The sequence below is a fragment of the Neolamprologus multifasciatus genome, chromosome 17 (genome assembly GCF_963576455.1).
Source record: "Neolamprologus multifasciatus chromosome 17, fNeoMul1.2, whole genome shotgun sequence".
NCBI lineage: Eukaryota > Metazoa > Chordata > Actinopteri > Cichliformes > Cichlidae > Neolamprologus > Neolamprologus multifasciatus.
Window position 1 is genome coordinate 19,865,818 of NC_140455.1, and position 20,236 is coordinate 19,886,053.

General features: G+C 41.3%; 1 protein-coding gene and 1 long non-coding RNA gene across 6 annotated transcripts in view; both read right to left on the bottom strand.

Moving 5' to 3' along the window:
• Positions 1-4,643: 4,643 nt before the first annotated feature.
• usp6nl (USP6 N-terminal like) overlaps positions 4,644-20,236 on the bottom strand; it is a 101,334-nt gene continuing 85,741 nt past the window's right edge. For all 5 annotated transcript variants that reach the window (XM_085137382.1, XM_085137381.1, XM_085137379.1 and 2 more), the window contains 9 exons: positions 16,905-17,012; positions 15,884-15,993; positions 15,168-15,216; positions 13,531-13,651; positions 12,730-12,824; positions 12,516-12,581; positions 11,335-11,434; positions 11,101-11,253; positions 4,644-7,310 (listed from right to left, as the gene is read on the bottom strand). In XM_085137382.1, the coding sequence (XP_084993508.1) occupies positions 5,776-7,310; positions 11,101-11,253; positions 11,335-11,434; positions 12,516-12,581; positions 12,730-12,824; positions 13,531-13,651; positions 15,168-15,216; positions 15,884-15,993; positions 16,905-17,012 (2,337 nt within the window). In that variant the 3' untranslated portion in view covers positions 4,644-5,775. The remainder of the gene's footprint in view (positions 7,311-11,100; positions 11,254-11,334; positions 11,435-12,515; positions 12,582-12,729; positions 12,825-13,530; positions 13,652-15,167; positions 15,217-15,883; positions 15,994-16,904; positions 17,013-20,236) is intronic.
• Positions 8,328-9,932, bottom strand: LOC146499322 (uncharacterized). Its single transcript, XR_014870114.1, has 2 exons — positions 8,794-9,932; positions 8,328-8,738 (listed from the first exon to the last, which is right to left on the bottom strand). It is a non-coding gene; the product is annotated as an uncharacterized LOC146499322 (long non-coding RNA).

Below are 20,236 nucleotides of genomic sequence, written 5' to 3' on the forward strand. Positions count from 1 at the left end.
TGGTTGATTAATTAAAGCAACAAAACAACCCGAAGAGCCGGTTCGGAGCCGAAAGAGCCGGCTCTTTTTAGTGAGTCGAGCCGAAAGAGCCGGATCTCTAAAAAGAGCTGGAAATCCCATCACTACTTCAAAGACCTGCAGTTAAAAAAAAAGCGCCCCCCCCCCCCCCCGACAGCCAAACCCATCTGTTCTCTGATTGGATTGTTACATTTGTGATTGACATGACATTGACCAATCAGATGAAAGGAAGAAAAATAGGGTCAAAATTCGTACTTGTAACTTGCACGTTTTTTTTTTTGGCTAAGTCCACACACAAATCTTTTTTACGCAGGCACAAATTTTTTTTACACATACAAATCTTGTTTACACATACACAAATTTTTTTTACACATACAAATCCTGATTTACAAGTACAAAACCGATTTACAAGTACAAAATATTTATGACCACATTTTGAGCCCATACGTCTCTCACCCTCTGTGTTTTTCACATATTGATATTATCCTATGTCCTCTCATGTGATTGGCCACAATATGGAGGGATTGGAGCATAGCTGAGCCACTGTGTGAGAGCTGAGCAGCGAAAGGAAATTAAGCGAGGAGCCGGCTCTCGTTCAATGGGAGTCAACTCTTCTGATTCACTACAAAGCACTCTCTAAGCACGGCTCTTGGAGCTGATGCTTTTGCGCATGACACATTATTGAACTATACGTTGTGTGTCATGAATACTGTTGTCCGGTGTCAGTGTGGTGGGTCTGCGTCTCCGGAAGTCCACCACCACGGCGTTGATCAGCAGGTGGTTCTGCTGGCACCAGTCCACAAAGTCCAGAGTCCACTGTCTGTACTCTGAGTCGTCCTCACCTGTGATGGCAGAGTCATCAGAGAACTTCTGTAGGCGGCTGTTTGGGGAGTTGATGGAGAAGTCTGCAGTGTAGAGGGTGAAGAGGAACGGTGCCAGCACAGTTCCCTGTGGGGCCCCTGTCCTGCATATGAGTATGTATGTATGTATTGTAGAATTCAAGTAGGTGCAATATGTCGGTGAGTGCAGAATTTAGGAGAATCACAACAATCCATTTGCAGTCCAAGTTCTTCCCCCCTGTTGGACAGTCATTCTGTGAGCCTTATGAATGTGTATGCAAAGAATCAGATCTGAGTGAACTCTGGCTCAAGGTCAGGGGTCAAGTTGTCTGAAAATCTTGTAAATGTGATAACTTTAGAACAAGATGATGTAGAATTTTGAAATTTATACCATAGGTGTATCTATTATGAGGCTGAGTGGTACGATTGGTCAGTATCAGCAGCTATGTGCATGACTAGTTTCATTCCATGTAGTAAATCTTTAAATTGTAGACTTTGTTGAACACTCAAGAAAATAACTTTGAATGAACTTAAAATGATCGTGGAAAGAATTTCATTAAAATGGAATTTCATTCCATTAAATTGCTATCTATTAGATTTAAGCAGGATTTTTGGACTTACTTGATTTCTAATATCATCATAGTACTATCAAAGAATTTGGCTCAACGCTGTTGAATTAAGTTGGAAACATTTGTAGCACTTTAGCTGGCCAAAACCTACTGAATTGAATTGAACTAGAACATTTAAAATTGGAGCAATAAAAATAAATTGACCCAAGCACCAGTAAATAAGTTGGTTAATGTTGGAATAATAGAATTTCATAATGTTAAAAAATTATTTTTTTGATTTTTTTTTTTAAACGTTCATTTAGTGGTGGTACTTACAGTGCTGTATCCAAAGGTTGATCAGAATTGGTGAAGATAAGGAAGACACACACACGGACATGCTATGGGCATTATAGTATGTTTCATACTATAATGCTACTATGCAAAAAAGATAACTCTGGCTTCTCAAATGTAAGATTTTAAATCTACCTCTTGTTACAGCCTTTTTTTAGTTGGATGAACAACAACAAATACATTTTAAAAAACAAACTACTTTGGAAAGTCTTGGATTCTTAGGATAATTGCAAAAATATTTTGGATATGAGACAATAGTTTACTTTTTAAAAGGCTTCTGCAGAGAGAGGGCCTTTATACATTTGGCTCAATTTCTGTTAAAGAAGTCATAAATCTCTCTTACTCGAGGGTTTATCTGGCAGTCTCTTTGACAATAATGTGTCAGTGTGTATTTTTGCCAGATGGCCATGAGATGGTGTGATTGTGTTCATCTTAGAAGTGAAGCTTCAGCTATCTGAGAATTTTTATGGGAAGTGTATTTTTCTGGTATTTTCTTAGCCTCATATATTTTTAAAAAAGCACATAAAAAGGAGGAAGCAGGGGAAATGGGCGAGTGTGAGCATCTGAGTGACTTTAATCCAAATTGTGATGCTTAGGCGACTTGACCCAGGCAGCTCTAAACGAGCAAAGCCTGGTTTCATAAAGACATAACAGTGTGAAAGTGTTCATCAAGCCCTCGTTTCCTTTTCACATTTTGCTAGAAAAACAGGAAAATTTATGCAGTAATTTACTGAAACGTGTATAAAAATACGTGGAGGCACAACACACTGCTCCAGTAATGTTTAGGTCCAGTCGTTACTGAAACATTGTGTTTTTCTAAATAATGGCATTCTATTCTAGCTATGCTTTTCCTACATTTGCTGCGTCTTTGGGATTGTTGTCATGCTGAAAAATGAGGCCATTGTCATTAAGATGACCAATTTCCAGATGGTATTGCAGATGGAATAAACGAAGAATTCAAGTGTGTTTCATTAAAGGTGGTTTGACGGTTTGACCAGCTTTGATTATGACTGACATGCAGATACTTTAGGGTGTCTTCACTCATTCAGGAACCTTCCTAAACAAAGTTGACTTTTAGCAATGGTACTGCTACCTGGATGTAGGCCAGGCTTCTCTCAGAAGAGATGTTTGGTTTGTGAGTGCTTCTTCAGCTTGGGAACTAGCCAACTTCTGCTGATAAATGACCCACTCAGACTGAGGGTGATGGTTTCCTTTTTCTGTATTTGGTGCCAAATGGAAAAAATGGTATATAGGTTCACTCCATGAGGCAAAAAACAAACAAAAAACCCCAAACCACACGCAACAATGTATCACTTCCAGCGTGTTTTAAACCAAAAATCAGAACGGATTATGTTTTCATCACAACTGTGTTCCAGCCAGGTGAGCAGAGCCACCTTCGTCATGCTTCCCTAACCTATTAATCTCTCTGTTTTGTACACCTTTCAGCAAAAGAAGCATCACATTGAAGCTACTTTGAATGCATCGTGTACCTGAATATTGTTGCTTATTTGCTTGATGAATTACTTGCAAGATGACATGAAAAAACAAACAAACAAACAAAAAAAACCGGCATAATTTCCTGTGGTCGACTAATCCATTAAGCCTTCCGGGAGGCATGTAATCAGAGTGGTGCGGTAGTGGTGCAGAGTGAGCATGTGCACAGAGCGCTATGTTAAAGTATAAAATATATCACATACCAAACATGCCCCACATTCTAAGGTTTTCTTGGATCAATCCAGAATTTTCCATAAAATATTCTGAGCTCTCCTCACAGATTTATCTGCTTCCAACCACGGATTGAAATAACATGACTGAGCTTTAAGATGTTCTGGATTCAAAGCAACATCCCGGTGATCACAGGTGTCTCTTTCAGCTTCTCCTACCACGGATTTGTTAACCGTTTGCACAAACCTTCACAGCCCTGCCAAGCATCCTTTGCTTATCCAGCAAAGCTCAGAAGCTGTCTCCTGCTAATTTATCCAGAAAGATGCAAAACAACAGCGTGGAAGCAAGCTGCTGAATGCCGATGTTAGGCAGCCTACCAGCTCTTATTACAAAGTCTTCAGCAACATGTTATTTATTTCTGTATTTGATGTTCATTTTCTTGTTGGCTTTGATTAGAAAAGGGACGCAATAAACTACTTCCATTCTTCCTGAGTCAGTCTTGACTAAACAGTTTATAAAATGTCAGGAGACATACACCACCACCCGTCTTTCCAGTAATAAAAAATGTAATGGCTCATAAGGGCCAGAAAATCTTTAAAAGTAAGGCTGAAATTAGTCAATTATGCTAATTGGGAAATAAATATCATTTAAACAATCAGTTGATCATTTGGTTTCACCGACTGCTTCACTTCCTAGATATTCCATGATCATCTGTAAGTGGAAGTTTTTAGGGTCACTGAGGGCTGAGCATATGCAGAGCACAGTGCGTAAAGGTGCCGACACTGCATGTTGCATTTAATTGTTTATAGATGCACTTGAGAGAGCATTGAAGTGGCTCCAGAATTAAAATTACAGTTTATATTTTCAGGGTTTGCCATTGCTCACATTTGGCTTTTTGCTAATTGAATGCTGTATACAATAAAGACAACAATATGTGACCGTTACGTGACAAAAGCCTATGCATTTTCCTTTTACTGCTGATTGCTAAACAAAAATATTCATTAAAGTCATAGAAGTAAAACCCGTGGCCCCTTTGGAGTGCACAAGAAATCCCATTATCCAGGAATTGTGGTGGTTTGGAAGCTTTCGCAACACTGGAAACTCATTTACAATGTACAGTGTTTCTCCATGCACTGCATCCTAATATATATAAAAACACCCGATATCACCCCCCCCCCTTTTTTATGAACTGATTTTAAAAAACCACAAACAAATTTCAAGGTTCATTTTCACCTCACCTCTTTTTATTAAGCAAAGTATCAGAATGAACTGCAATTAGTTGTTTCACAACTAAAACAAAACCCAAAGATGACTGAGGGGATGTAAAGAACATTTTAGTACTGTTTGAAAGTACTTGCATCTACATCAGAGTATGAAAAGTAGGTGGGTAAAAATGCGACTCACATGTGTGACGTGCGTGTGCGCCAGATGACTGTATGCCAGTGGATGTGACATTGTTGAGAATAGTAAAACATAATGAAGTTAAGCAACCTTGTACTGAAAGTAGTTTAAAACCATCTCGGACTCCATGTGCTCGAGATGTGATAACTATGTCACAGCAATAAAAAAAAAAGTGTTATCAATGGTTACATAACAATCAAGATAACTTAAAGCCATAATTTTTTATTTTTTTTTAAAAAGTATATATTAGCCCTCAAAAATCAGCTGTCTATATGTTGAGCCGCCCAGTTGAAATTAATTAAAAACAAGACTGGCCTGAAGTAATGCAAAAACAAACTATTAGTAATGGACAAAAACTAAAGAAAGCATGGTTCTAAACATTTTTAACAAAACCTGCTTAAATTTTTTAAATGGAAATCAAGACATACGGTAACCCGTGTAGCACTGTTTGCTAATTCTACCATTGGTCATAGTTCTTTAAAAATAACATTCACAAGCATATAGAGTTAATTGATCTCTACGGTACATATCTGGAGAGTAAGATATAAAAAAATAAAGATGGAAAATAAATCGGCTCTCAGGAGAAAATTCCCCTGTTACCGATAACTCAAAAAAAAAAAAATCTTCTGTACATATCAGACTCTAAAAGATATATTTATATTTTGTCACCTCTTGTTAATGATTTACATCCAAAAATAAAATTAAATCTTCAGTCAGTCTTTTTAATCTTTTTTTTTTTAAAGTGATCAGTAAAAACAGCGGCTGGTGGGTCCTGCAACGTTACGATGCAGCGTGACAGTCAGGAGGTCAGTACTTCACACATGAACGACAACAGAACCAAAGTAGAAGCCGGTTCCTGACAAAGCTAGGACTACTGGTCGTCTTTACCACAGTGTTGGTGACTACGCCTCAGTTTTCTTTTCGTTTTTACAGTGTCTCGTCATATCGTCCTGTCACAGCAGCATGGACTCCTGCATGGCAAACGCCTCCTGTGCGTGCCTGTAGTGTGGTCCTCCAAACAGCTGGGGAAGCTGTTGCCGTAACACAGGCTGCTGCTGCTCTTGGAGTTGCGGTCGGTACTGACGCAGGGTGTCCGGGTTGTCGGGGAAGGTGAATTCTGCGAGGGGCGACATCTGTGCCTTCTGGAAGCTGGGCGAGCGAGGCATCCCACCTGGGGATGTAGGGGGCAACTCCTCTGTTGGCTCCCACTGGAGCCCATCTACACCCTGCTGAGCTGGCAGGTAGTGCGTGTTTGGATCACCCCGCTGGTGTCCTTCGAACCTGTAGACCTGTGCTGTGGAGGTGAGCTGTTGCAGATAGATGGGGGTGGAGCTCCCTTGGTTGTCCAGCTCCGGGGGAGGCCTGGGGTTCCGAGGATTGCGGGCGCAGCTGTGCGTCGGCTGCCTGCGGTAGGTGGCGAAGGTGTTATTCATGAGGGTCTTGTCTGGGGAGAAGCTGTTGGGCTGTCGCTGGGTGGTGGCATACGCTCGTTCTCCATACAATGCACTGGGCGGTGCAGGATATCGGGAGGGCAGAGCATAGAGTCTGTTGTCCACGCTTTGGGTGGGATGTGGAATGGGGACCTCAGTAGTAGTCCTGCCTGGGGAGTGCTGATGAGGTGGGGTATGGAACTGGTTCTTTGGGTCAGGGTAGCCAGTCGGAACATTTACAGGACTGTTGTGAGGAAAACGAGGTGGAAGAGGCTGTCTGGCCATTCTGGGCCCGGGTGCCATGGAGACGACACTCCCGGACAGGCTGGACCCGTGGCTCGGGCTGCCCTGATGCAGGGCTGACACATTGTAGGGTATCTCATTACGAAAGGGCCTCAATCTGGACGGAGGCTTCTCAAGCTCCAGGATCTCGAAGTCCTGCTCCGGCAGCCCTGGTACATTATCATACTGGGAGGCATTGGAGCCTCGGTCGGTGCCGGGGGCGAAGCCCTTGGAGCGTGGCCGGCGGTGAGGCTGAGCGGTGTCATCTGGGCTGGAAGGAGCTGGCGATGGCCCTCGGCTCATCTGAATTTCCCGCAAAGCTTCTAGCTTTGTCTCGGAGGGTTTGACCCACCGGGGCCCAGGCATGTCTCTGCGGGAGCTAGAGGCTGCGTTGGAGTTGTGGTTGGCGATGGCGTGAGCCTTTCCTCCATCCACAGCGGTCATCTGTGGTGTTGGGTTGGGGGCTGACAGCGGTGTCACCCCCCTCTCTGGTGTGGTGGAGGTGGATTGCTTTTGTGTCTCATTTGAGATTTCACCTGACCCCCTGGAGTGGGTTTCCCTTTTGTCCCCCTTGTGGTGACGGATCCGTTTCTCCAGCGATTCCCGGTGGGCTCGGCTTGGGGGCCGTCCATCCCGCTGGGGGTCTGGTAGAGGACTTGGCTCCCTGGGGGGCTCGGCTGGCTCCGCGTGGCTTTGACCGTTGGCCACGTGGTTTGCTACGGCTATCTCAGGAGGAAGCTGCCCTAGAGGCTTCTTGGGAAACTCGTCCTCTTTACCTGTAAAAGATCGGAGGGGGAAAAAAAGGTGTAAATGCATTAGAACGCCATCAGGAAACAAAGGTGAGCGGTGATGACTGAACACACTGTGTGGCGCTGGTTCACATCTGATGACGTGTCACAAACGGGCACATGAATTCATGCAACAACACTGCCATAGAGAGTACAAAATAAAGGAGAATACACTCATGAAGACACATAATCACATATCCACAGGCAAAGAGTGGGAGGCGGATAGGGAAAAAAACATCAGAAATAATGTTTGATATAAATTCCCATCAAGGGAGACTCAATTAGGAAGAGACACTCTACTGAGCGTGCTCTGAAATTATTAGTCTTTCTACATTTCATTAAACAGTACTCTGCTGCAGTAGTAGCTCCAGGCTTGAAAGGTCATACAGAAATATTTCTTGATTAATGAACCTTCTTAAATGCACTGAGACTTATAAGTACAACTATAAAAAGAGAGAGAGAGTACTCAGCTTCTACAACCAGTACAAGGTTTGACATTAGTACTCAAACTTGCTGGTTTACATCTGAAAGAAATGAGCAGAGCTGACAGGAACACACGGTGATGGTTATGTGGGTGTTTTAAGGGAAAAAGTGATGACCAGAGTCAGGTCAGAACGACAGCAGCTGGAGGAAGAGGAAGCGCTGTGGGAGTTATCCAGGAAGTCGACTTATTAGACCTGCATCCACAGACTAAAGAGCGTGTGCGTGACGAAATTACCCACTGACCTCGGTCACTTTTGTTCCACCACAAACTGCTTAAAACCCACCGGGGGACAACGTTAACGTCTTTCCCTTATTGAATTTATTGTTTTAATTAAAAGAAATAGAAACTTGGGATTTTCTAAAAATTTCAACTGATTAATTTTTTTTCCTAACCAACTTTTCTGTTTTGTTTTCTTCGTTCATTTCCATTCACGTTTATTAGCCGAGCCAAAACACAATCATCTTTTTCATTCGTGCGTTTTATTAGATAACAAAATACAAATCAAACTTGTGTTTCTTCTGCTACTGCAAGACTACAGCCCTCAATCAAGAGATTTATACAGTGCTGTGAAAAAGTGTTTGCCCCTTATTAATTTTGTAGTTTTTTGCATATTTATCACACTTACATATTTCTGATATTGGAACAAATATCAATATAAGACAAAGATAAGGGAAGAATACAAAACGCAGTTTTGCATTTATTAAGGAGAAAAGACGTTATAAGCCCTTAACCCTAATAACTGCTTGTGCCACCCTTGGTAGCAACTGCAATCAAACTTTTGCAATTACTGACTACGTGTGTTTCACATTGCTGTGGAGGAATTTGGGCCCACTTTTCTTTGCAGAATTGTTTTAATTCAGCCACACTGGAGGGTTTTCCAGCACAAACAGCCTGTTTAAGGTCAAAGCACATCAATCAGATTTGAGTTTAAGCTTTGACCCGGCCACTCCAAAGCCTTCATTTAGTTTTTTTGAGCCATTCAATCACAGTCCTGCTCCAGGTCCAAAGTGCTTCAGGACACAAACTGATGGCTGGAGATTCTTCTTCAGGGTTTTGAATCTTAACTGAAGTAAGTAAGGCCTGCAGTTGTTCAGATTTTGTTTTAAGTGTCCTTTAACTTGTGTGATGCAAACAGAAAGTGATGCCAGTGTAGTGAGCGATTGTTTTTCCAGCATGACTGTAGAAATGCTGCTGTAGAGTCTTTTCACCTCACCTGCTGACAGGTCAGAGGCAAATAAAATTGCTCTTTGAAGTCAACACCTCTGGATTAAATGCCATTTCTGCAGTTGTTGGAAACAATAAAGAACTCAGAGTACCGAGTAAATTACATGCTGTGGTGATTAAAAAAAACTTAAATTAAGCCAAGTAAACACTCAGAATCACAAAACTGTCAAATCTCACAGTTCAGCCTATTCAGACACAAGGATGCAGATTAAAATAGCCCTGCTGCACACCAGCACACGTGGCAGCAGATAGCTGTTAAAACATAAGTTTAACAAAAGCCTCCAGTGTTCAAAAAAGGCCCATTATCTTGTCAGCAGGCAGGAAAGCGAACAGACTACTATTAAAGTTGTGTGGGCTCTGGAAGAAAGGAAAGCCCTTCCTCCTTCAGCTACAGCTGCTGTTATAGAGGTTTATATAGTGTAACGCAGAAGGAAAGCAACCACACAGGAACCTGGAAAAGACTGTGAAGACAGGTGTAGATGCATTAAGGACCTTTATCTAAATTTACGGCGGTGCCTTTAAGTAACATTAGCACAAATGCAAGGTTAATTTAGAAGATGAGGAATTTTGTCTCTAAAAACTAGTTCTCCACACAGAGTCATGCAATACTTTTAGTTTCCCACCAGAGGGCGCCTTATATCATCAATTTTACATCTGCAGCCACATTGTAGTCAAAACAAAAAGGAGTAGGATCAAAAACTAAAGGTAAGAGATGAGCTAACCATTGAAGGACTCCAAATAAGCAGCAAAGCAAGTCTGAAATATTATGCTGGAAGATCAGTTTGTGACAGAAACAAAGAAAAATAAACCCAAGTGCTGCGGGACAGACAGGCGACAGACAGGACGGACTGACTGTGGGACAGATGGACAGAGACATGGAGAACGAAGGACCAGTCAGGATAGCCCACCGGTTGCTGTTGTAGGAGGGAATGTGGCCGCCGCTCACAGCCACACTTTTGTTGTTGTTGGCTTACATTGTTTGAAAGAAGAGGGGAGAGAAGGCAGATTAATGAGGAGACAGAGCAGGATTCGAAAAGCACAGTCAGCTGGCACATCTGGACCGGTGTTTGACTTTGTTGTGAACACGTATGTTTGATGTTCGCACTGCAGCCAGGCGGGACCGAAGTTGAGCTGGGTCAGACCTGGCTGGTCACAACGCCCTCTACCTACAGTAGGGGAGCTGGCTGTTGGTCACATGATCACAATAAAAGAGCTGGCTGATTGCAACTGACTGTACCAGTGTTTTTGAGGTATTTACCCCTGCAGGTGTGGTAGGGTAAAGCACTGATGAATGACCAAGTTAAAACCATAAAAGCTTTTTGAGTAGAATAAAAACTAAACTGAGAATAAAAACTTTTAACTCTAATTTAATAAATTACGTATTTTATAGCGCAGTTTGAGCTTACATTGCATGTGTAGGGGTTAACTTAGGTTAGAACAACCTTAATGTGAGCACTTATCCCGGCTGAAGTTGGGTTATAGGGTAAGTAAATCCAGATAAGGGAAAGAAACCCTGGATATGTTAAGCTTGCTTAGTAGTACAGAGCCCAGGCCGAGTGAGAACCTACATAGACACCAGTTAGTTTGTTTGTCAGGGCACCGACTAACTCTGACTAATGTGTCTATTTTTGTGTAGTTGTTATTTTCCCTTTCTTAGTGGTAGCTCACTCATCTTGTGGACTTCAGGTGGACCTTCAGAGGATCTTCATGTATGGATAGAGCCACGTTAGTACCAGCTTGGATGTACGCTGATTCTTTGATTCGTTTCTATTTCCAAATTTATAGAACTAAATTGCTTTTTCTCCTAACCAACAAATGAAGTAGATCATAGATTGAGTGTACAGCGATATCCTCAAGAATAAAAGCATAAAATCTGACATTTGGCTTGGATTTGTTTGTCACATTTGCACTAAAAAGGCAATTGGAGGTGAGGTTTCTGGAGTCGTTTGTGCATAGAGGAACTTTTGTCACTCTCCAACCCAAGTTTAAAACCAACTGGAGATTGATTTACTTGAGAAGAGCAGACTTTTTGATAATTTATAGAAAATGGATTGTTTGGTGCAGAAGTACCTGGTGCGGGCAGCTCCAGCTTCGCCCTCCTGAGCTCTGTCATGGACGCCTGCAGCTGCTCGATCACAACGTCGTCCTCGTAGAAGAAATCTTTGGATAAAGACACCTGCAGAAACTCCACCAGCTCCTCCATGGACAGCTTCATCAGGTGCTCTGCAAACACACACATACTGATGAGAAGTGTTGTGAGGGGTGAAATCAGCTGGTTTCAGTTTGTGGAGGAAACAGTCTTACTCTTGTGCAGTTTGAGGAGCGTGTAGGACATGGCAGGCAGCACTCTTTCACCCTCCAAGATATAGATGTCCCAGATCCTGAGGGTCAGTGTGAAGGGAGTCTGACCATGAGCAGAACGAAAAGTTAGACGATAAGTTACTGAAGAAGGCAATTTATCTATATTTTTGTGACTGTCAGCAGTTGCCGTGAAAAAAACGAACTTAACCTCTTACTTTACTGGGAATTATTTTAAAGGAGCGCTGATTATTTTAACTTACACAAAACATAATTGTAATCTTTTAAAAATCCTAAATACTGCATGCATGCTACAACCTCCAAAAGCAGCCATAGCTTTGCACGTGCAGCAGACTCTAAGTCAGCGATGGGTCAGTGTACAGTGCTGCTTTTTGTTGTGATTACCAGTCAAAAGGAAAAAGAGAAGTGATATTAGTCGTCACAGCTTTCTTGTTGAAAAGGAGTGGGAAAATCTCCCGGCATGGTCTCGTTAGTCATTCGCTTGTTTAGTCACTAAAGGCGATTGAGTCTTTGCAACTTTTGGAACTCTTTTAAAAACATATTTATATCATGTGGTTTGCCATGACTGCTGATCCTTTTATCCTCTTTAATATCCAATATATTCATTTGTAACTTTTCATATTTGTTGCTTTCATTACTGTTCAGAGCTTTGTAACTTTGTTTGAAAGTGTTGGGTTTTAAAGGTGCTTTATAAATACAAATAAAGTAAAAATCCACCACTGACAGGCTCCTAATCCTCTCACATTCCTGGCGATTAAAAGCTGTTTACGGGCTGTGAGGCCAGAAACGTGTTGGGTTGGTTGGTTTTAATCATTGAATTGGAGCAGCTTATTGGCTGAAACCAAGTAGAGAAATCACATCATTGGTTGTTAATAATAAAAAATTATTCAATAACTTCAGTTACTGATTGTTGGGTTTCTCTCTGCAGCATAAAGCACCTTGGATGGATGGATTCACAATTATCCAGGCTTGGCATCAGGAGCACACTAGCTTATAAAGCCCTGAGGCTGGGAGTCATGAAACCCTTCACGCGTACAGGTGCCAACCACCTTATGATGGAAATACCCAGCTTATGAGTTAACCAAGTTACGTTGCTGCTGTTCTACATGTCTTCATAGATCCTTTTGAAGGTTGTGAGATCATATCTTGCTTGTAACTGCACTCACTCTGTCCAGAAAGCACTGGAAGAACCACTTCATGGTGTAGAGATTGGTGAACACCTCTTGGTTGTCCTGCAGCAAACAGAAAATGGTGACAGAGTGAGGATTAAGCAGCCACCTCTGAGGGATTAAAGGTTTCATTTCTGGCACTATGACTGGCTGGTACGTTATGCAGCACTTGCTTCATTATTAATTGTCACACAGGTCTCGTGTTTCTCACCAGGTGCTGTTTCAGTTTGGGCATCATCTTCTTGAGGATGCGGTCGTGGTGCTCCTGGAAACGCATCAGCTTCGGGAAACCAGGGACAAAAAACCCTGAAGGTGTGGAGAAAAGAGCCGTAATGATGATAATCCCTTAAACTCTGTATGTAAACTTACACATCTGTGTGTCCAGATGTTTAAAGTTAGATTCATGAGCTCACTGCAGCAGCATGCGTGCTGCTAATTTGTCCTGAGTGCTTCCTCAATGATGCCTTTAGCTGATAATTTTATCGCTTAACGCTTGATAAGACTGGAGGAGGTCCAGAGTCGCTCAAGGTCATTTCAGTGCAGAGACCAGAGTCAGTTAAACACTCTAAATGTCAAAAATGCAAATCTGGCAGCTGTGGTCAGAAGATTCGTGCCTTAACCTGACATAACAGATGGTTTGTCACCTTCTGAGTAGCTCTGTGGAAACAGGAAAAGGCCAGGCATGTTTTTTTAAAGAAGAACTTGGCAGATGATCCGAATCCTCTGTGACAGCAATTTTAGGCCAGTAAATTCAAACGTGGTGATTACACAAAGTGCAACGGACAATCAAAGTTTGTCTATGCCGAGGATTTTTGTAGTTTGACATCTGAACTCCACTTTAAGGAGTCAGCATACAACACTCAGGCTGCAGGAGCTGTGCACACTGAATTCAGTACAAGCAGTCTGCACATCATGTGCAAGAAACTTCCTCTTTTTCTTTTTTTTTTTTTGCACATTCAGTTACAGTTACAGTTCTTGTTTAGTTTAACCATTAGTGGGGTGCGCACGTTACCGTGCATGGCGTGCTTCTGCCCAGACAGCAGTTTGACGAGAGCCCAGAAGGCGTCCTCTTCATTCATGTAGATCAGCAGCAGAGCTGTGATCTGACTCATGCCCTGGCAGTAGCCCACCTCCTGCAAACACACATCAATCAGCTGAGGGGAAACAACAATGCAGCCATTCTTTGCTTTACTTTTGTAACTTAATTTACATACAGTTCCTTTATTTGAGGTGAAACACTGAGATAGTTTATAGTGAGATAATTATTAAAGGATATACAAACTTTGATAAAGTAATATCTGTAAGTGCAGATAAGTCATCTCCATCCATTATAGAAATACTTTGGTAACAATACAGTTACCTAACAATAAATCTGTAGTTCAGCATTTTTGAGCCCTGCTTCATTATTATTACACACAAACTAACACCACTCTTATCACCATTAGACATATATTATTTTATTATGTTGAATCGAATGGCAAATTGCGGGTGTCAGGGTTCACAGTGATATTGTGATACTGGGACACTTGGAATGGTTTTCATTTTTCCTTTAAACATTGCCCAATTATATATTTCACATCTGACATCTATATGTCCTCTACCTCTGAAATATGAGGGATCAAAAGTGTTGGAAAAAAACTCTTAGCTTAGTTCACCTCTATGTGTTTCAGGAGGTTGTAACTCTGAAAGAATTCACAGCACGAAGGTAAAACTAGAGTTACTGTACTTCTTCCCTACTTCATAGTGAGTTGATAAAGTTGAATAATAATCAATAATTATCTTTTTAAAGAAAGACTTATTTGAAACATCAGAGGGAAATGATTTCAACATTGCAGTACGGTAAATTTAATGTGAATTTTGAAGGCGATGTCGATGTCACAATCAAACTTTGTTAACTTAATATTGTTTTTTTTACCCCAATAATCTCACTAGACTACAGTTTTTACTCCAGGTACTACACAAGTATTACCATTTTATTGTTATTAGGTTAGTAGTTTAGTAGGTTACCTACTGTTACTAAATGGTTTTATCTTTTTAGCACTTTTATTAAAAAAGAAAAGATTGTTGTTACTTCTTTTGGTAATATCAAGCTATTTACTTCATTCGTGTTATTTTCACATTGTTAATAGACTATTACAGTTTTATTATTAGAGCCAGACCGATTTTTAAGACTGACACTGAAGCTTGGTAATTTAAAAATCAAATCTATCAGCTGATATATATTTATTTTCTCCTGAAACATTTGTAGCCTGCAGTTTAAAAATAAGCGTTTCATTGTCGCTCACACTCGCCCCGAGTCTGCTCGGACTAGCTGCTTGTTGTATTTGTGGCGTTCCAAACAGGGGAAGTTGCAGAGTGCCCTCTGGTGGACAAACTATGCAACACTGGCTGAAGGGTGTTTCTCTCGTTTCTTGTTTACTTTTTACATTTCTATATATCAGCCAATATAAATGCAGTTATATCAGCAAGTACTTCATATGGGCCCCACTGACATACCAGGTTTTACCTAGCTGTAATAGAAAGTGTTACCAATATTGCTACAATAACAAAATATTAGATTGGTGCCTTCGTGTGCACCTTTATTGAATTCAGTGAAAATGTTACAACTCAAAGTCTTCAGGACGCTAAAAGCGAGCTTGGATGACTCACCGTGTTGTACATGGAGTAGGCTGTGAGGACGTGGAAGAGCGCCTGCTGCCTGAAAGCACAAACAAACCACAGTTCATACAAAAACTTTAATAAACACACTTCAGTGGCGTCTTTGGCTTCAAGTTAAGATGCATGCATGTGGCCTGGAGCTGCGCACCAGCCTTGATGCTGAATTGTGTCGCTGCAAAGCCTGAATGCTCTTCCAAATATCAGAAAAGCAGTGTGAAAAGGCAAAACGGCGTTAATGGGTACAGGTCTTTCCTCAGAGTCACGCAACAAAGCGGAAGGCAGAGCAGAAAGGGGACGTGAGATCTCTCACTTCCACACTGGAGAAGCCGCCTTCTCCTCGCAGAGAGTGAAAATGCATGCATATCTGCAGATGATTACTGACTCCCGTTGTGTTTGTGCTCTTGTTACTTTTACTGAGATTACGAGTCAAATAGCAAGAGCAGTCATTGTTCTTGGGCTTTCTGACAGTGAAGTGAAGGCTCGTTGTATCTTCCCCCATGCAGGCACATTTATGTACAAGGTTATGTAAATTGAATTACTCAGGAACTGAAAGGCTGTCATATAAGTCCTTAAAAGGCACACAGGAAACTTTTAAGCTCAAAAATGCAAAGCTGCTTTAAATAAGCAACACAACCAACTTTACTGCAGCTGTGTGCAATGAACTTGCAGATGGTTGCTTAGATGCAGTAAAATGTGAAAGTACCCACTTGACATCATAGCGATGCATGAACATGATGTGGTCCCTGTAGGTTCGGTTCACATCCAGGTCGATCTGCCGGATGTCGGGGGATATTCCTCTGGCTCTGGCCTTCAGTTTCTGAAAACAGCCACAAAACAAAGAATGAATGCAAGCAGAAGTGCCATTTAGTACTAAATAGCAGGCGTCTGTGTCCACAGAGTTTGTGGGTCCACCTTGCTGATCGAGCTTTCGAAGCCTCAGCTGATAACTTGGCACCCAACGCTCAATTCTGGCTTTAAAAAAATAATAAACACTAACGCTGAGGCTTCGAAATGCACAGTAGGGTCATATTGTGATATCACTGCTATAGAAACGTCTTGCAAGAAAACTGTACCAGCTCAAGGTGGAAAAACTCACTCTTTTCCCCACTTGAGGTTTAGTGGAGTTTGGTTAATCGGTGTAGGTGTGAATGGTTCAGTCTCTGTGTGGTTGACCTGCTACAGATTGGTGACCTGTCCTGTTCTAAAGCATGTTTTACCTTCACGATCTTGAATGAAATGATCTAAATTGGTAAATTGAATAAAACCTCTAAACTTAATCTTAAATATTTATTCTGTTGATTTTTTTTGCATAGATTATTGCAACTTTTCTTGATATCATTTTTTCTTACTGACAGTATGTAATGCTAACTACAGACAACAAAGTTTTGTTCGATGTTTCCACAAGGAAACACCGAACCGGATCTGATGGATTATTGTGGACAGAGCTGCCCTGATCAGAGGGAAGAAATCTTCTCTTTTTCACTTTATATTTTCCACATCATTTAGTGCATGTGGCCTAACTCATAATTAGACCACTTCCCAGTCAATGAAGGCAGTGATATATTGATCTTGCTAGCTAAACTTTCTAATGAGATCCAAACTTTATGCAGGAGTGGGGAAAAAACTAAAAAGATCTTTACTGTGTGCCGGAGCAGGCCGTGCAGCTTTGCACAAACACGATTAAACTTAAATTAGACAGTGTTTAGCTGAGAGTTCCTGGAGTGATACCTCATAGAAGTCCTTCTTCTCCTCCTTTATTTTGGGTATATCAAGCAGCAGACACCACACCTCCCCTCGGAGCTGCAGGGGGATTCCCTTGTAGATCCTCCTGAGCAGCTGGAAGGAAACAAACAGCAAGAGGTCATCGTTAGCAGCCTTCAAAAAGGAACTTCAACCTCAGACAATCACTCCACATTTAGGTTTAGTCCAACAAAACATTAAATGTCAAGATAGGATGAATGTGGTGGTTCTTTCTTTTCCTCTGCATATTCAGCATAAGGCGATAAGCTCACAAAACCTCATCTGTGACTTTAACAGGTGTTACCGTGCTCTTAGGATCATGGCCTCAATCTCTTGTGAAGCACTTCAGCTGCAGATCTCTGGTTACAAATATTAGTTTAATAAAGTGCAAAGTCTTGTTCTGGGAGCCTTTCATATTCACTTTAATTTCTGGATTATTGAAACTCACTTTCATCTCCTCTGCCTTCACTTAGTCCAGAAGTCACCCTCATAGATCTCAGCAGTGAGGTTCAGGATATAATGATAGCACTCATGTTCTGATTAGGAAGCATAATACTGTAAAATCCACAGTAGACTTACTGTGAGCTCGATTATATGTAACTGGTAGGAACCACAAATCTGTTTGATGTCAAACTTGTTATAACAACAACAAAAAATAAATACAAGAACGGCTCTACCCACAATCCTAAAATGAAACAGCGCCCCTGATTGGTGGAGATTGCGGTTACCATGGAAACCTTTAAGCACAAAGCTTTAGAAACATTGAGAGTGACAGTCACAGCCAGGAACAAAGTGCTGTAGTATACTGACACACACCCCACAAAAACCTGTCAAATAAACTATTATCCAACACTGACAGCAAAAAGGATTCAGCTCAATGATTGTGCAAAGTCTTTGCAATGCATTATGGGATGAGTAGTTTCTTCAGTGTTAAAACTAATAATGTAACGTTTGTACTTTTGACTTTTTGTGTTGTGTTTTTTTTTTTATCCAGTTAAAATCTTTTTATGGTCCTGGCTCAGCCTGTAGCTGGATGGTTTTGTTTCAATGTTAGTTCATATCAGCATTTTCTAAAACATCAACAGAGTACATACAGAGGAAATTCACTTCCATTAAATTATGGTGATTTGAAGGATCTAATTAGCTTTTTTCTTTACTTTCATCTTAAGTTATTTTTAGTTTATGTAACTATGTTGCTAAATGTAACTATGGCAACACATTTTCTTTGTACTTTTATGTCGACAATGTTGTTTTAATCCTCGTTTTTAAAGGTCTAGTTTGTTTAATACCTAGTTTGTTTTTATTGCTGTTTTTTTTGTTTTTAGCTTTAGTAAAAAAAAAAGCCTTTTAACGACACGACCAAACTGAGTAAAATCCCACATTTCTCTGACTTTGAATGTTATTGGGAACATTTTTAGTAATGCAAATACACCAAACAAGGAGATGTTCCATATTATAACTTAAACAGGAAGTTGCACTGCATAAACTAGTGATTTAAACAAACACACGGACAGGAAACACCAAGTTGCATGGCCGTAGCTGCAGTCCACTGACATGTAACTGAGGCATCTGGCAGCTGCCAAAAATGACACAGAATACAGAAACCTTCCCTCATCTTGTCAAAGCTGTCAGACAAACACAAACAGTGCGTGCCTGAATGTACGCTGCACCCTCCCTGAGAGAAAGCAAAGGGCTTTGGAAGGTGAACCGCGACCATCTGGCTGGATGCACTCGGAGACTGCGGGCAGTGAGAAGTCTAGATAGAATAGACTGCTATGCATGCAGAACAGGCCAGAGTAATCCAGTGTCGAAAAGAGATGGAAAATCAGTCAGATTCCGGCTGAGGGAGATTAAGTCTTAAAAGGCAAACTGCTGGAACAGCAAAGCTAATCGCAGCAGTGAATTCTCCGTCTCCACCTATTAAAACCCAGCCAGCCGGAACGGTTTTACAGCAGATATGGGAGGAAATGTGCGTGTGCACAGGTGACTGACAGCGGAGGCAAACGGAAAGGATGGTAGAGTGTTAGGAGGCAGCACTAAAAACATCCGAAGACTAATCGCAGCACCTCAGTGTTCGGTGCTTCCCAAAACGAGCCAATCCCCAGAGACGCAACTTTGAAGCGTGTTTCCTCTCGCACGCCCACACTGATGACTTGTGTCTATCTGCCATGTTGCAGTCAGGTTGTGTGTTTAACCTCTTCATAATTTTCTAATATTGGAGTTTTATCTTAACTTGACAAATCCATATTTGTGATTGGTCAGATGCTGACTTAGATGTTGATGCTGAGGGAAGGAACCCTGGACCCCGTCCCTCTCCTGAGGGCGGCTCTTCCGAAAATAAAAGCTGTGCTGGAAGCTGATTGGAACAAAAACATCAATAGTTAAACTTCTAGTGAGGGCTAAAACATTTAACTTGTTTTAGTCTACACAGATCTCAAATAATTAACGCAAAGCATTCTGCAGAGTAAAAAATACTGCAGTAAAAATATTTATTTACATTTTATTTCTGAATCTGAACCTGTTTTTGTTGCTTTACAAGAAACACAGATGCAGAGGGAGTCGGGTCTGATTTACATGTACGAGCTAAGAGTTAATCAGGAGCCATAAATCAGACCCCATCTGTAACCTTGCGTCACATGAGTGTGATGCACTGATGTGTGTGTGTCTGTGTGTGTGCAGCTGGTGTGTTTTCACATTTAAAGGGCTGAGTGGTGTGTGTGTGTGTGTGTGTGTGTAAGATCTGAGAATTAATGACATTTAGTTGGGTGTGTGTGAAGTGTCCAAAGCCTCCACTCCATCAGCCTCCTACCCACCACACTTGGGACTCGCTTGTTTCTAGTGCAACAGCCTTGTAATTAGGCTCTGATGAGCGAGTCAATGAGCGCATCTGTTACACTAATCATCCTCCGAGCACGAGTGTGTCTGTGTGCCTACATGTGTGTCAACATTTACATTGAACGTGTGCTGTTCACGCTTTGGTTTGCACTTATCTTCTGCACAGATAGAACTCGCTGTGTGCATGGATTTAAAATATGGAAGGAAAACATTGGGGCTGCTTAAAAATAAGACCTTAATTGGTGTTAAAATGTCTTAAAATCCTCCCTTTAAAGTCTTAAAAATGACAAATCTCTCACATTGTACCCAGACTCTGAATCTGCACACTTTTACCTGCATTACATTTAGTTATGACTTATTTAGTTTTGGTTAATTTAAAGCTGGACTTGAGCCTCCTTACACTAAACAAGTTCTTCCGGCAGAGTTAAAAAAAAAATGCTGAGTTGAGATAAATTAAGAACAAAATTCTATTTCTCTTTTTGCTA